Source organism: Puma concolor, chromosome D3, assembly GCF_028749965.1.
Source record: "Puma concolor isolate L17-30 chromosome D3, mPumCon1.1.hap2, whole genome shotgun sequence".
In the NCBI taxonomy this organism is placed as follows: Eukaryota; Metazoa; Chordata; class Mammalia; order Carnivora; family Felidae; genus Puma; species Puma concolor.
Window position 1 is genome coordinate 7,002,503 of NC_141678.1, and position 13,747 is coordinate 7,016,249.

General features: G+C 42.8%; 1 protein-coding gene across 13 annotated transcripts in view; it reads right to left on the minus strand.

Moving 5' to 3' along the window:
- Positions 1–13,747, minus strand: part of CCDC62 (coiled-coil domain containing 62) — a 45,771-nt gene that overhangs the window by 14,270 nt on the left and 17,754 nt on the right. For 8 of the 13 annotated variants that reach the window (XR_015242193.1, XM_086681565.1, XM_086681564.1 and 5 more), the window contains 5 exons: positions 12,776–12,864; positions 12,319–12,434; positions 9,485–10,213; positions 5,744–5,900; positions 4,099–4,224 (listed from right to left, as the gene is read on the minus strand). Coding sequence is in view for 12 of the 13 variants with exons in the window: in XM_086681565.1 (XP_086537691.1) it covers positions 4,099–4,224; positions 5,744–5,900; positions 9,485–10,213; positions 12,319–12,434; positions 12,776–12,864 (1,217 nt within the window). In the remaining variant the exon portion in view is untranslated. Of the gene's footprint in view, positions 1–4,098; positions 4,225–5,743; positions 5,901–9,484; positions 10,214–12,318; positions 12,435–12,775; positions 12,865–13,747 lie in introns of those variants that run through there. The other 5 variants (XM_086681570.1, XM_086681569.1, XM_086681562.1 and 2 more) reach the window with 4 other exon arrangements.

The window sequence follows — 13,747 nt, forward strand, 5'->3', positions numbered from 1 at the left end:
GTGTAGATTTTTCGCCTCTTTGGTTAGGTTTATTCCTAGATACTTTATGGTTCTTGGTGCCAGTTTCATTCTTCTGCATGTTGCTGTCCAGTTCTCCCAGCACCATTTGCTAAAGAGACTGTCTTTCTTCCATTAGATACTCTTTCCTGCTTTGTCGAAGCCTAGTTGGCCATATATTTATGGGTCCATTTCTGGGTTCTCTATTCTTTTCCATTGATCTACTTGTCTGTTTTTGTGCCAGTACCATAGTGTCTTGATGAGTACAGCTTTGTAATATATCTTGAAGTCCAGAATTGTGATGCCTCCAGCTTTGGTTTTCTTTTCCAACATTACTTTAGCTATTCAGGGTCATTTGTGGTGCCATACAAATTTTAGGATTGTTTGTTCTAACTCTGTGAAGAATGCTGGTATCATTTTGATAGGGATTGCGTTGGATGTGTAGATGCTTAGGGTAGTATCAACATTTTAACAATCTTTGTTCTTCCAATCCATAAGCATGGAATGTTTTTCCATTTCTTTGTGTCTTCTTCAGTTTCTTTCATAATCTTTCTATGGTTTTCAGCGTATAGATCTCTTACCTCGTACAAAGCCGATTTTAAAAGAAGTATTTCAGTGTTCGTACAGACCTTTTTTCATTTTAGTTTTTTGGTCAGGGACACAAAGAAGTTTAACTCTGTGGCTTTCATATATCTTTATGCACACAGCACACCCAAGTAATGTACCTGGAATCTTAAATTTGAAGCCTCAGTTCTAAGCTCTTATTTTAGAGATTAGGAAACTGGAACCCCAGTATCCCGATTTCAAGTTCAATGCTCTTTTCACTATTTATATTAAGGCTATAAAATCCACAAAGCAACTTACATCATTGCTACTGAAATGTTACTGGGCTCAGAAAAAGCAGTTAAAATTAACATGTAAAACACTCCCCCAAAAGAATGACAGATTTAGAATGAGTATGTTGTAATTGCTAGTGAAATAATAGCTCTAAGTAACAGTAATCAAAGAATGCTAAAATCATTAAGTGAACTTTATAAATAAAAAAGCTCGGGCTGACCAACTCTTGAACTTCCAATGAACCTTTACATCCACAGGTGGCACAACCAGAGATCCGGGTCCTCCTGATGTGATGGATAGGCAGAGACAGCATCGCCAGTGAGGCAGTGATGCCAAAAGGAAAACACCAAATTGATCCCAAGTCTAACCAAGTCACTAGATCTAAATACCAGTTCTTAGGAATCATGGAGGACACAGGAATGTGTTAAATAACAATGAGGACAGGGGCGCCTGGGTGGCGCAGTCGGTTAAGCGTCCGACTTCAGCCAGGTCACGATCTCGCGGTCCGTGAGTTCGAGCCCCGCGTCGGGCTCTGGGCTGATGGCTCGGAGCCTGGAGCCTGTTTCCGATTCTGTGTCTCCCTCTCTCTCTGCCCCTCCCCCATTCATGCTGTGTCTCTCTCTGTCCCAAAAATAAATAAACGTTGAAAAAAAAATTAAAAAAAAAAAAAATAACAATGAGGACAATTAGCAAGATCCAGAACGTGGGAAATTCTACAGGACAAATCACCCAGTGTTTCTTCCACAACTAAATGGCAAGAAAGAAAAAAAAAAAACAAAAAAAAACAAAGGGAGAAGAAGAAGAAAGAGGAAGAAGAAAAAGGAGGAAGGAAGACGGTGAAGGACCTGCCAGTGATTGAGACTTTATTTCTATTTATTTATTTATTTATTTATTTATTTATTTATTTATTTATCCATCCCAATGTGGGGCTCGAACTCATGAGCCTGAGATCAGGAGTAGTGTGCTCTTTTTTTTTTTTTTTTTTTAATTTTTTTTTTTTCAACGTTTATTTATTTTTGGGACAGAGAGAGACAGAGCATGAACGGGGGAGGGGCAGAGAGAGAGGGAGACACAGAATCGGAAACAGGCTCCAGGCTCCGAGCCATCAGCCCAGAGCCGGACGCGGGGCTCGAACTCACGGACCGCGAGATCGTGACCTGGCTGAAGTCGGACGCTTAACCGACTGCGCCACCCAGGCGCCCCAGTAGTGTGCTCTTTTGACTGAACCAGACAGATGCCCCTTAAGACAGACTTTTTTTTTAAATCTTTTTTTTTTTTAACGTTTATTTATTTTTGAGACAGAGCATGAACGGGGGAGGGGCAGAGAGAGAGGGAGATACAGAATCGGAAGCAGGCTCCAGGTTCTGAGCCATCAGCCCAGAGCCCGACGCGGGGCTTGAACTCATGGACCGCGAGATCGTGACCTGGGCTGAAGTCGGACTCCTAACTGACTGAGCCACCCAGGAGCCCCAAGACAGACTTTAAAATTTTTTTTTTTTAACATTTATTTATTTTTGAGACAGAGAGAGACAGAGCATGAATGGGGGGAGGGCCAGAGAGAGAGGGAGACACAGAATCTGAAGCAGGCTCCAGGCTCTGAGCTGTCGGCACAGAGCCCGATGAGGGGCTCGAACTCACGGACCGTGAGATCGTGACCTGAGCGAAGTCGGACGCTCAACTGACTGAGCCACCCAGGCGCCCCCAAGACAGACTTTATTTTTTTGTTCTTTTTTTTTTTTTTTTCAACGTTTATTTTATTTTTGGGACAGAGAGAGACAGAGCATGAACGGGCGAGGGGCAGAGAGAGAGGGAGACACAGAATCGGAAACAGGCTCCAGGCTCTGAGCCATCAGCCCAGAGCCCGACGCGGGGCTCGAACTCACGGACCGCAAGATCGTGACCTGACTGAAGTCGGACGCTTAACCGACTGCGCCACCCAGGCGCCCTCCAAGACAGACTTTAAAGGACAGATCCAAATGCCAAGTATGGACCTTGGTTGATTTAAATAAAGAGTAAAAAGGCATTTTTTAGATTAATGGGGAAAACTTAACATGGTCTAGTCATTAGGTTGATATTAACAAGTTATTGTTAACTTGGCTGGGTATGACAGTGTTAAAACTATTTTTTTTAGGGGCGCCTGGGTGGCACAGTCGGTTAAGCGTCCGACTTCAGCCAGGTCACGATCTCGCGGTCCGTGAGTTCGAGCCCCGCGTCAGGCTCTGGGCTGATGGCTCAGAGCCTGGAGCCTGTTTCCGATTCTGTGTCTCCCTCTCTCTTTGCCCCTCCCCCGTTCATGCTCTGTCTCTCTCTGTCCCAAAAAAAAATAAACGTTGAAAAAAAAAATTAAAAAAAAAAACTATTTTTTTAAATGCTTATCTGTGAAAGATACATAATAAAGTTTTTAAAAAATTTTTTTAATGTTTATTTTTGAAAGAGAGAGAAAGATACAGCGGGAGAGGGCCAGAGAAAGAGGGAGACACAGAATCCAAAGAAGGCTCCAGGCTCTGAGCTGTCAGGACAGAGCCTGATGCAGGACTTGAACCCACAAACTGTGAGATCATGACCTGAGCTGAAGTTGGATGCCTAACCTACTGAGCCACCCAGGTGTCCCTGAGTTATTATTTTTGTTTGTTTTCTCTTGTTGTTGTTGTTTTTAATGTTCATTTACTTTTGAGATAGAGGGAGAGTGCGAGTGGGGTAGGGGCAGAGAGAGAGGTAGACAAAGGATCCGAAGCAGGCTCTGCGCTGACGGCAGAGAGCCCAATGCGGGGCTCGAACTCATGAACCGTGATCATGACCTGAGCCGAAGTCAGACGCTTAACTGACTGAGCCACCCAGGTACCCCACATAATGAAGTTTTTATGAGTGAAGTGATATGATGTCTAGGATTTGCTTCAAAATGCTAAGAAAACATGTACGGATAGGGGAAGATAAAACAAAAATGGCAGAACGTTGAAGGTCTGTGATTTTAATATTCTTCCTACTTCTGTATTTGAAGTTTTCTATAGTAAAATATGTAATCTTATATCCCAAGAATTTATATTCATACGCCCAGGTAATTAGAAAGAGGAAGTTGGGGCACAGTGACTTTTTTGTGTGATTTTTCCCTTGTCCTCGAAGCCAGTGTGCTACCTCTCTGTCTCAGAGACATACAGGAACTTTCCTTCTAGCAGAAAGGGATGCCCGACCAGTGACATCTGCGCGAGAGTACTCAGTGGAGTATTCGGATATACAGAGGGGGTCAAAGGAAAAGTAACCACATACATTATTGGCACTGCTGCTGAAACTCTCAGAGCTGATGGGGAGCAGGGTACTCAACTCCAGGTCCGTAACCATCTGCCGAGACTCTGCCAGCAAACGCTGGAGCTTGCTTGTGGGCGAAAAGTCGTCCTGGGAAGACAACACAACGTATGCATTCAAGAAATCAAGAAGCGTTTTGAAATGTTTATGTTTACAAGCACAGTGTGATAAACACAAATGTTAACCACCCACTAATGTTTATTTGACTTTAGGCATTACATATCAAAGCTGGACATGAAATACTAGAAGAACCAAATTCCATTTATTTCTTAGAACCTACTTTGCTGGGGCACCTGGGTAGCGCAGTCGGTTAAGCGTCCGACTTCAGCCAGGTCACGATCTCGCGGTCCGTGAGTTCGAGCCCCGTGTCGGGCTCTGGGCTGATGGCTCAGAGCCTGGAGCCTGTTTCCGATTCTGTGTCTCCCTCTCTCTCTGCCCCTTCCCCGTTCATGCTCTGTCTCTCTCTGTCCCAAAAATAAAAAAATTAAAAAAAAAAAAAACGTTGAAAAAAAAATTAAGTTCACTTCAACTTTATTTTCACTCTGACAGAGCTGTAATGTGGATCCCATTTATGGTGAAGGCACCGGCTCATGTGTGACAGTGACAGTGCAGTAACAACCTCACTGACCATCCGGAGGGGCATGAACAAACTGATTTATTCAATCAATAGACTACATATTGATCAGCAGTCAAAATGAAGGGACTAAGTCTTCAAGTATCAGCATGGATAAATGTCACAAAATATTCACACAGTTGGAAAAATCATCGCAAAAGGATAGAGACAGTCTTTTACCACTTACACACATTTTAAATACACACAAAACATTATGTAATGTTTAAATATATGTTTTTAAGTAGTAAAAGCATAAGAAAAAGCATGACTGCAACTTCAGGATAGTGATAACTGGTGGGGGGAGTGGGCGAGGGGAGAAGGCACGTGGGACCCACACTTTATCTGTAGTATTTCATTTCTTGAACAAGAAAAATAAAACAAATGTGACAAAGGTAAACATGTTAAATCTGAATGTAGGTGCACAATTGCTTGTTACAGTCTTTTTTGTTATATTTAAAATATGTGTATGCACATATATATGTAATATGTATGTATCTATCAGTCACCAGGAGGGCCTGAGGGACATCTGGCCTGGAGTTAACTCTATAAAATAACATTTATTTTTTATGTTTTTTAAAATTTATTTTGAGAGAGAGAGAGAGAGCACATGTGTGAGCGTGGGAGGAGCAGAGAGAGACGAGACAGAGAGACAGAGAAAATCCCAAGCAGGCTCCACACTGTCAGCATGAGTCTGTTGTGGGGCTTGAACTCATGAACGGTGAGATCATGACCTGAGCCAAAACCAAGAGTCATACACTTAACCAACTGAGCCACTGAGGCACCCCTATAGAATAATATTTAAAGGAAATAGAAGGTGAGTAACTGTGACTTCAGTTAAATGATATAATTAAAGTCCCATAGTTTAGGAAAAAAAAAAAAAACCCTGAAGAATGACCAAAATTAAGCACACGAACCACAGTACTACAGGAGAATTAAAAGCATGCTGGGGAGGAGTCTCGCTTGAATGAGCTGGGTGTCTCTAAGCAAAATACAAACCTTCTCATTGGACAATGGTGCCTCTTTGTTGAATAACAAAATCTTAGGTGAGTTCTTTGTATCAGGAGAGGGCCCTGTCTCTATCAATCTCTCATCCTCTCGTGCCGCAGATTTTGAAGCACCCAAACAGTGGGAATGCTGGATGGCAAACAGCTCACTACAAACGATAAAACCAAACGGGACAGACATCTTAAAGTGCTGGCAAACATGCGTCACCAATACTCTTACACTTCAAACTATCTCAACAGGAAAAAAGTTGTTTTTCTTTTTAATGAAGAAGCTCAAGTTTGAGTAGAACATTAGAGATTTGAAGAGAATAATTGAGTAGAATATTATCAATTAATGCATACCCTTTGCAGTCAGAATTAAAACAGAATTCTTAGAGGGTAACAACAGAATAGGGAATTTCCATCCCCCTTCCAAAAAGAAAGAGGGGAGGGGAGGGGAGGGGAGGGGAGGGGAGGGGGAGGGGAGGGGAGGGGAGGGGAGGGGAGGGGAGGGGAGGGGAAGGGAAGGGAAGGGAAGGGAAGGGAAGGGAAGGGAAGGGAAGGGAAGGGAAGGGAAGGGAAGGGAAGGGAGAAAAGAAAAGAAAAGAAAAGAAAAGAAAAGAAAAGAAAAGAAAAGAAAAGAAAAGAAAAGAAAGAAAAAAGAAAAGAAGAGAAAAGAGAAAAGAAAAGAAAAGAAAAAAGAAGAGAAAAGAAGAAAAGAAAAGAAAAGAAAAGAAAAGAAAAGAAAAGAAAAGAAAAGAAAATGAAGGAAAATCATCCAAAAGGGAGGGGAAAAATTAACACAGGTTAAAGTTGTGAAAATTTTGGGTTTTTGGTTTGTGAAGTTGATTTTTGTTAATGGTTTTTAAAAGTCCAACCCTTTTGTGAGAGTCGGACAGCACCGTGTGGCTCTTCATTCTTCTGCAGGCCGTCGGTATCGGAGAACAGAGCTGTGTAGCCAAGCTTCGGGGTAGGATATTTGGGCTCAAAGCAGAATGAATGGCAAAAGCTGGCACCCCTTCCTCCCACGTGCCCTGTAACTGAAGGGGAGCAGGCTGCCCGTGGCTTCTCCCTCCACAGGTAACCCCCCCGTGGTCTGGCTGGCATGGGATGGTGGAACAAACGGGAGCATTCAGCCCGATAATAAAGTAGGTACACAGTAAGTGCTTATACTCTAAGGGAGAACATAATTATCTTCTGTGTTTAGCCTCGCATTTGTCAGGTGACGTGTGGGCACCGCCCCTCTGCTGGCAGCACGAGTCCTGTCAAGTATTTCAAACCAGGCAGGTCAAAAGGGTCTTGAAAGAAAACTCCGAATGTAAATTTGAATTTCTTTCCTATGTTAAATTTTATATATGTCCACTGCGCTCTTAAACCTAACATAGGGGCTGAGCACAGAGCCTAAATAGGATTCTCTCTCCCTCTGCCACTCTCCCCTGCTCACGCTCTCTCTCTCAAAAAAAAAAAAAAAAAAAAAAAAAAAGAAGGAGCACCTGGGTGGCTTGATTGGGTAAATGTCTGACTCTTGATTTGGCTCAGGTCATGATCCCACAGTTTGTGGGTTCGAGCCTCGCACTCGGCTCTATGCTGACAGTGCGGAGCCTGCTTGGGATTCTGGCTCTCCCTCTCTCTGCCCCTCCCCTTTTGTGTGCACGCACATGCTCTCTCTCCCTCCACCCAAAATAAATAAATAAACTTAAAAAAAAATTTTTAAATAATGTTGTTAAACCATGCACTCAACAAACATTAAAAAAAAACTACCATAAACTTTCCCCGTAATCTATGTGTATTCTTCGCTCAGCAGTGAAAATGCGCAGTTGTGCTCTACTGATAACTTGCAATTATTTAAAGAAAATCTGTAAAAAACAAATACAAATAGATAACTTTGAGTGGCACCACCGTTTTACTTTAAAATTTCACAACAGGCAATAACTATCTGTATGATTTTTTTTAAGTTTATTTATTTTGAGAGAGAGAGACAGAGCACGCAAGAGGGAGAGGGACAGACAGAGGGATAGAGAGAGGGAGGGAGAGAGAGAATCCCAAGCAGGCTCCACACTGCCAGGGCAGAGCCCGACATGGGGCTTGAACCCATGAACCATAAGATCACGACCTGAGCTGAAGTCAAGAGCCATATGCTTAACCAACTGAGCCACCCAGAACCTCATGTGTGATTTTTAAATGACTTAGGCTTCTAAAAGGGCCAAAGAAAAATCCAAATAATGAAATTACCAGAAAGAAATTTTAATCATAAAGTCCTATGAAAGTCAGCGTGACGACTGAAATAAGGCTCTCAATATAGAAACTTCATTCTTTCTGTAATTTAAGAACAAAGAGCTAGGTTTTATTTAAAAATTGCAGGGGTGCCTGGGTGGCTCAGTTGGTTGAGTGTCTGACTTCAGCTCAGGTCATGATCTCATGGTTCATGGGTTCAAGTCCCACTTTGGGCTCTGTGCTGACAGTTCGGAGCCTGGAGCCTGCTTCAGATTGTGTGTCTCCCTCTCTCTCTGCCCTTCACCTGCTCATGCTCTGTCTCTCTCTCTCCCAAAAATAAATAAACACTGAAAAATTTTTTTAATTGCACACATTGGGGCACCTGAGTGGCTCAGTCGATGGAGGGTCCACCTCTCAACTTCAGCACAGGTCGTATCTCAGGGTCATGGGATCAAGCCCTGCATCAGGCTCCATACTGAGCATGGAGTCTACTTGGGATTCTCTCTCTCTCCTCTCTCTCTCTCTCTCTCTCTCTCCTCTCTCTCTCTCTCTCTCTCCTCCCTCTCTCTCTCTCTCCCCCCTCTCTCCCTCCTACCCCTCCCCCCAAAAAAGTTTTTTTAAATTTCAGACATTATTATAGCGCCCCTCAACCACAAGATTCTGCAAGGTTTTTTTTATGTTTCTCTGTTTTTGAGGGAGAGAGCACAAGCTGGGGAGGGGCACAGAGAGAGATAGAGGGTGGCACAGAGAATCCAAAGCAGGCTCTTAGCTGCCAGCACAGAGCCTGATGCAGGGCTTGTACCCAGGAACCGCAAGATCATGACCTGAGCCGAAGCTGGATGCTTAACCAACTGAGCCACCCAGGCGCCCCAAGATTCAGCAAGTCTAATGATAAGATGAGCCTGAATAATGCAGCATATGCTAATGACTAATCCATTTTCTTCTCTTAAAAAAAACATTAACCTTTCTCAGCTTGTTATGTACAAATATTATTTTTCTTGCATGATTTCAAAAAGTGAGAAGGTTTGGGAAATGTAAAATGAACACAAGGGCAGAAGCAGTTGGATACGGAAATATGTCACTGGGGGGTTGGGGGGGCAGGTGGAGGCGAAATTCTTATCTGTGGTCTAGGGAATGTAATCTCTGCAGAAAAACAGCTTATCGATTCACACGGGATCCAGGGGTGAGGAATGCTCCAGAGCGGCATTCTGCTCCATAAAGTGACCTACTGTTAGCTTTAAAAAAAAAAAAAAAATTTGCCCAACTCATGACAACTGGCTTTGTTTTCAAACAAAACCTTTGCCTCAGAAGCAGTCCTAGGTGCAAACTTTTCACTGGAATCTAATAGGGTCTCTTTGCACAATCAGAAACTCGACTGACTATGTGGTGATGAAGAGAGTAACCGTTTGGCCCCAGACGTGATTTCTGTTCGCAAACACTGCTCTCTGCTTCCCAGTGAGCGTCGAGTGGCTAATGCCCTTTCCATTTCCAAGCACAGCATGTGGGGTCCCCGGGGGTTAACAATGCCAACATCACTAACCTCGTGGAGGAGTTGTATTTCCGTCCACTGGCACTTTCTGCACAAGTACACACGGATTTGTGGCGAACGATTCTTTGCACTTTGGAAGGCTTGAAAATACTCATCCATTCCACGTCAGACATGTGGCCTGGTGCCTCGATTATGAAGTTACTCGGGTGGCAGCACTTGGATTCCCATATGTCACTTTCCCCCAAACAGGCTTCATTTTTATGGCAACAGGAGACTCCAGACCTTTCCATGTCATCTTGACGTTCAACATTCAGCTTTTCCGGTTGTTTTGCCCCAGAACAGCTGGCCAGGCCCAGGTACACGTTAACATCATGCCACTGTTTCTCATCAGATAAGGACATTGATGTTTCCAAGAGTTGTTTCTCTTCATTCTGAATCTCTATCCCGTTCCCTTTTGGTGACTTTGCATGGATCTTGCAAAATGTACTTTTGTTTTCGGCTTCCATCGGCATTTTTCCTCCCAGAGACCAAGACTTTTGCTTCTCCAGCAAGTCTTTTGTAAATAGAGATGAGACAGCAATTACACTTTTCCCCCCAAATGAAGTATTAACCTGTAGTCTCTTCTCTTTGCATACATCACAAGGGCTCTTGTCTGACCTATTTTGCTGAACCAACGTGGTCTCAAATTTTGGGTCTTTAACCAGTGACTTCTGATTTTTCTCTCTCTTAATATCGACTTTTGGGCGGTTATTCTCAAGGTCTGACAAACACATGTCTCTGCTATGGTGGCATTACAAAAAACGTAAGTTATAAGATACACTTAATACCGTCATTCTAAATATTTCACTCAAACCCCATTAGTTGAGCTAAATCCTATTAAGACCCATTTGTATGAAATGAAAAGGTAAGGTAGAATATGTATTCTTTCTTCAGAGCCCGATTTCCACCTGACTTCAAGGAAGTCTTTCTGACCGGCAAGCCCACACGCTTACTTTCCCTTCCTGCCTTCCACTCCCCCGTGCTTACTGCCTATACTGCGGTTACTGCTTTACTGTATGTATTCTCTAATCATGCAGCAAACTTCCTATTATAACTATATTGTTCACCAACTTTCATGTATATATCTTGTCTTTTCAGTAGACTCATAAGTTTTTTTCTTTTTTTTTTTTTAATGTTTATGTATTTTTGAGAGACAGAGCACGAGCAGAGCAGGGGTGGGGAGGGGCAGAAAGAGAGGGAGACACAGAATCCAAAGCAGGCTCCAGGCTCTGAGCTGTCAGCACAGAGCCGGATGTAGGGCTTAAATCCACGAACTGTGAGATCATGACCCCAGCCGGAGTCGGATGCTTAACGGACTAAGCCACCCAGGAGCCCCGACTTGTAAATTTCTTAATGTATAGGCCTTTTTAGTCCTCCTGGCACTTCAGGACAGCCTTTAACATACATTAGGTATTCCGTAAATACCTGTTCATTGGTCTGTTATTCCCCTTCCTATTAGTGTCACAGTAAACAGAAGTAAAGCCAGGACTGAAAGGGGACAGAGATTCAAGGGACAGAGATACAGTGGAAAGTGCCAAATGTGTTTACGATACTGCATTCATGACCGACCCATTTATCTGCTGGATATTTACACAGCGATATACTGAAAGCTGGTCTAAAGTAAGAAAGGCATGTGTGCATAAAATGAAGATTAAGAACACTATACAACAGGATACACCGTTAACTAAACTGTCTTCATGTCACATGTATTCAGGTATTCTGATCTGTAGAGTTCTGACCCCTCAGACAACTCAACCCCCACGTTTCTAGAATGGCACAGGCCATTTCACGCTCTTAGAGAGTAACTTCATGCGTCTCTCCCAAGTGCCTCCCAGGGGCAATGAGGTCCAAACAAGGAAAAAGCCAGTGTGATGGGGGCTCTTGCCTGCAAGAGAACTCTGGGCTGGTGTGGTAAGTATCAGCAGCAGCAGCAGCAACAGCTGGGACACAAAGCCAAATGTAACTACCCCCCTGCCCCCCCAGCAGAAGGCCTCAAAAGAAAAGTAAAGCACAGCAGTCACACTGTCCGGAGGGACAGTCGCTCCCCACGTCCACCGCTGCAACTGCTAACCACCAGCAAAGGGGCTGCTGGGAGCGCAGGGCGGCCTCCACACCTGCGCGGTTACACCCCCCCTCTCACCCCCCCCCAGCAGTGGGGACCTGCCCTCATTCCTGTGCCCGGTCATGACTCCCACGTAACACTGGTGCTTGGAAAAGTAGACTAAATGTAACTGTGGGGGCAGCTGTATGCCTGTTAAATTAAACCACACCTCATATATTTGTATTTTAACTTTACAGAGACCGATTTAATTCATACACTACACTGCTTGTTAGAGGTATGAAAAGGTGTCTCCTTCTATTAACAAGGAAAACAGGAAAATCCAGCTAAAATCAGAGATCACCCTCAGCTAGCTGAACTCCTACTCCAGTTATGTATACCATTCGCTGGCGTTATTTCTTTTAGGCAAGTGCTATGTCCTAGGTGTCTTTATTTTGCCCACACCCAGCCCCGTGAGTGCTAAACACTACACACTAAGTGCGCCTGAAAGAGGACATGATTCACCTCTGCGGTTTCCACTTGAGCTCAAAGCCCTGTACACAACAGACACACAGATAATGCTAATGAATTTCTTTCATCAAGTGGCTAAATCAGGATCGTACCTAAAATTCTCAGATCAGGTCTCATTACAACACAGGATTATAATGGTAATTACTAGCTCATATATATTTATTCCCTATCCCTTAGGGAATGACAGTCAATACCGGCCTACAGTAAGTACTTAATAAGCAGACTGAACGATAAAATAATATACAAGATCATACTAACAGCATCTTACTAAGGTTACCTGGATTCCAGAACCTTTGATTCCTCCATCTTTGAGTCATATATCTGTAATAATTCCTGAGAATTTTCCACATTAAAATTAAGAAACTGCAGATCACTCTGTTGTTTTACATAAATCTGCCATAAATATTGATAAGTAAGTTGTGACAATAAAACTGTATTGAGTCAACATTCAAATGTTACAACACATCAGATGGTGACTAGAGACATATGCTAAATATGTTTGCTTTAATTTTTCCTATGTTAGCACTGAGATTTGTTAGTATAACTGGTTTCCTAACCTTTCGTTACCAAAAGCCAAACCCTACTGATTATGCTAAAGGTGACATACCTTTAATATACTTAGGACACTAAAAGCACCATAAGCAAAAATCGGCAGACACACGCTTTTCCTAATTTGATGTTTGTTTATAAACATGTCCCACCTAACAGTAAGGGCAGGGGAACCGGGGACGTACCTGTCTCAGATTACGTAGTTCTGCGTCTGTACGTTCTTGCTTTGACTTGGCAATATCAAGTAACTCATCTTTCCTTTTTTCTCTCTGTGCTGTTTAACAACAAATGTTATTCAAATATTTTTCATCAGCCATATCAACACAAACCTCTTCATTTCCAAAAATTTAATGTTCCAGTGACATTTTCCTCCTGTTCCTGAACTTAAAATTTGCAAAATGCAGGGGCGCCTGGGTGGCGCAGTCGGTTAAGCGTCCGACTTCAGCCAGGTCACGATCTCGCGGTCCGGGAGTTCGAGCCCCGCGTCGGGCTCTGGGCTGATGGCTCGGAGCCTGGAGCCTGTTTCCGATTCTGTGTCTCCCTCTCTCTCTGCCCCTCCCCCGTTCATGCTCTGTCTCTCTCTGTCCCAAAAATAAAAAATAAACGCTGAAAAAAAAAAATTAAAAAAAAAAAAAAAAATTTGCAAAATGCATGGCTGGGAAGAGCTTTTTCTGTGATTCTGACTAGATCTTTCACCAAACTTGAAAATTTTCACAGTGTAATTAATGCTGAGTCAAAGAAAAGATCCAGAATTGTATCAACTGTATGATCAAATCACACTGTGCGTTTATATACATGGACACAAAGATAAAAAATCTGAGAACAAGTACATTAAATATTAAAATAAGCTTTTTTGGATGGGAGGATTAATAACAATTATTTTTCTCTCTTTTTTGGGGGAGGGGGCATGATAAAATATGTATTACTTTAATTTTTAAAAATTTGTTCACATTACATGACTAACTTATGAATGCATTTTCATTGCAAAAACCCAAACAACATATTACCTTTATCAACAGAATGAATGAGTGAATGGATGAATGAATGAATAAATAGATAAAACGGTTTTAGAACTTGGTAAATTGAGAACCCATAGGAAGAAAAGAATCTGAAGTGCTATACAAAGACTAGTACCAGAAAAAAAAAACAACACGTTA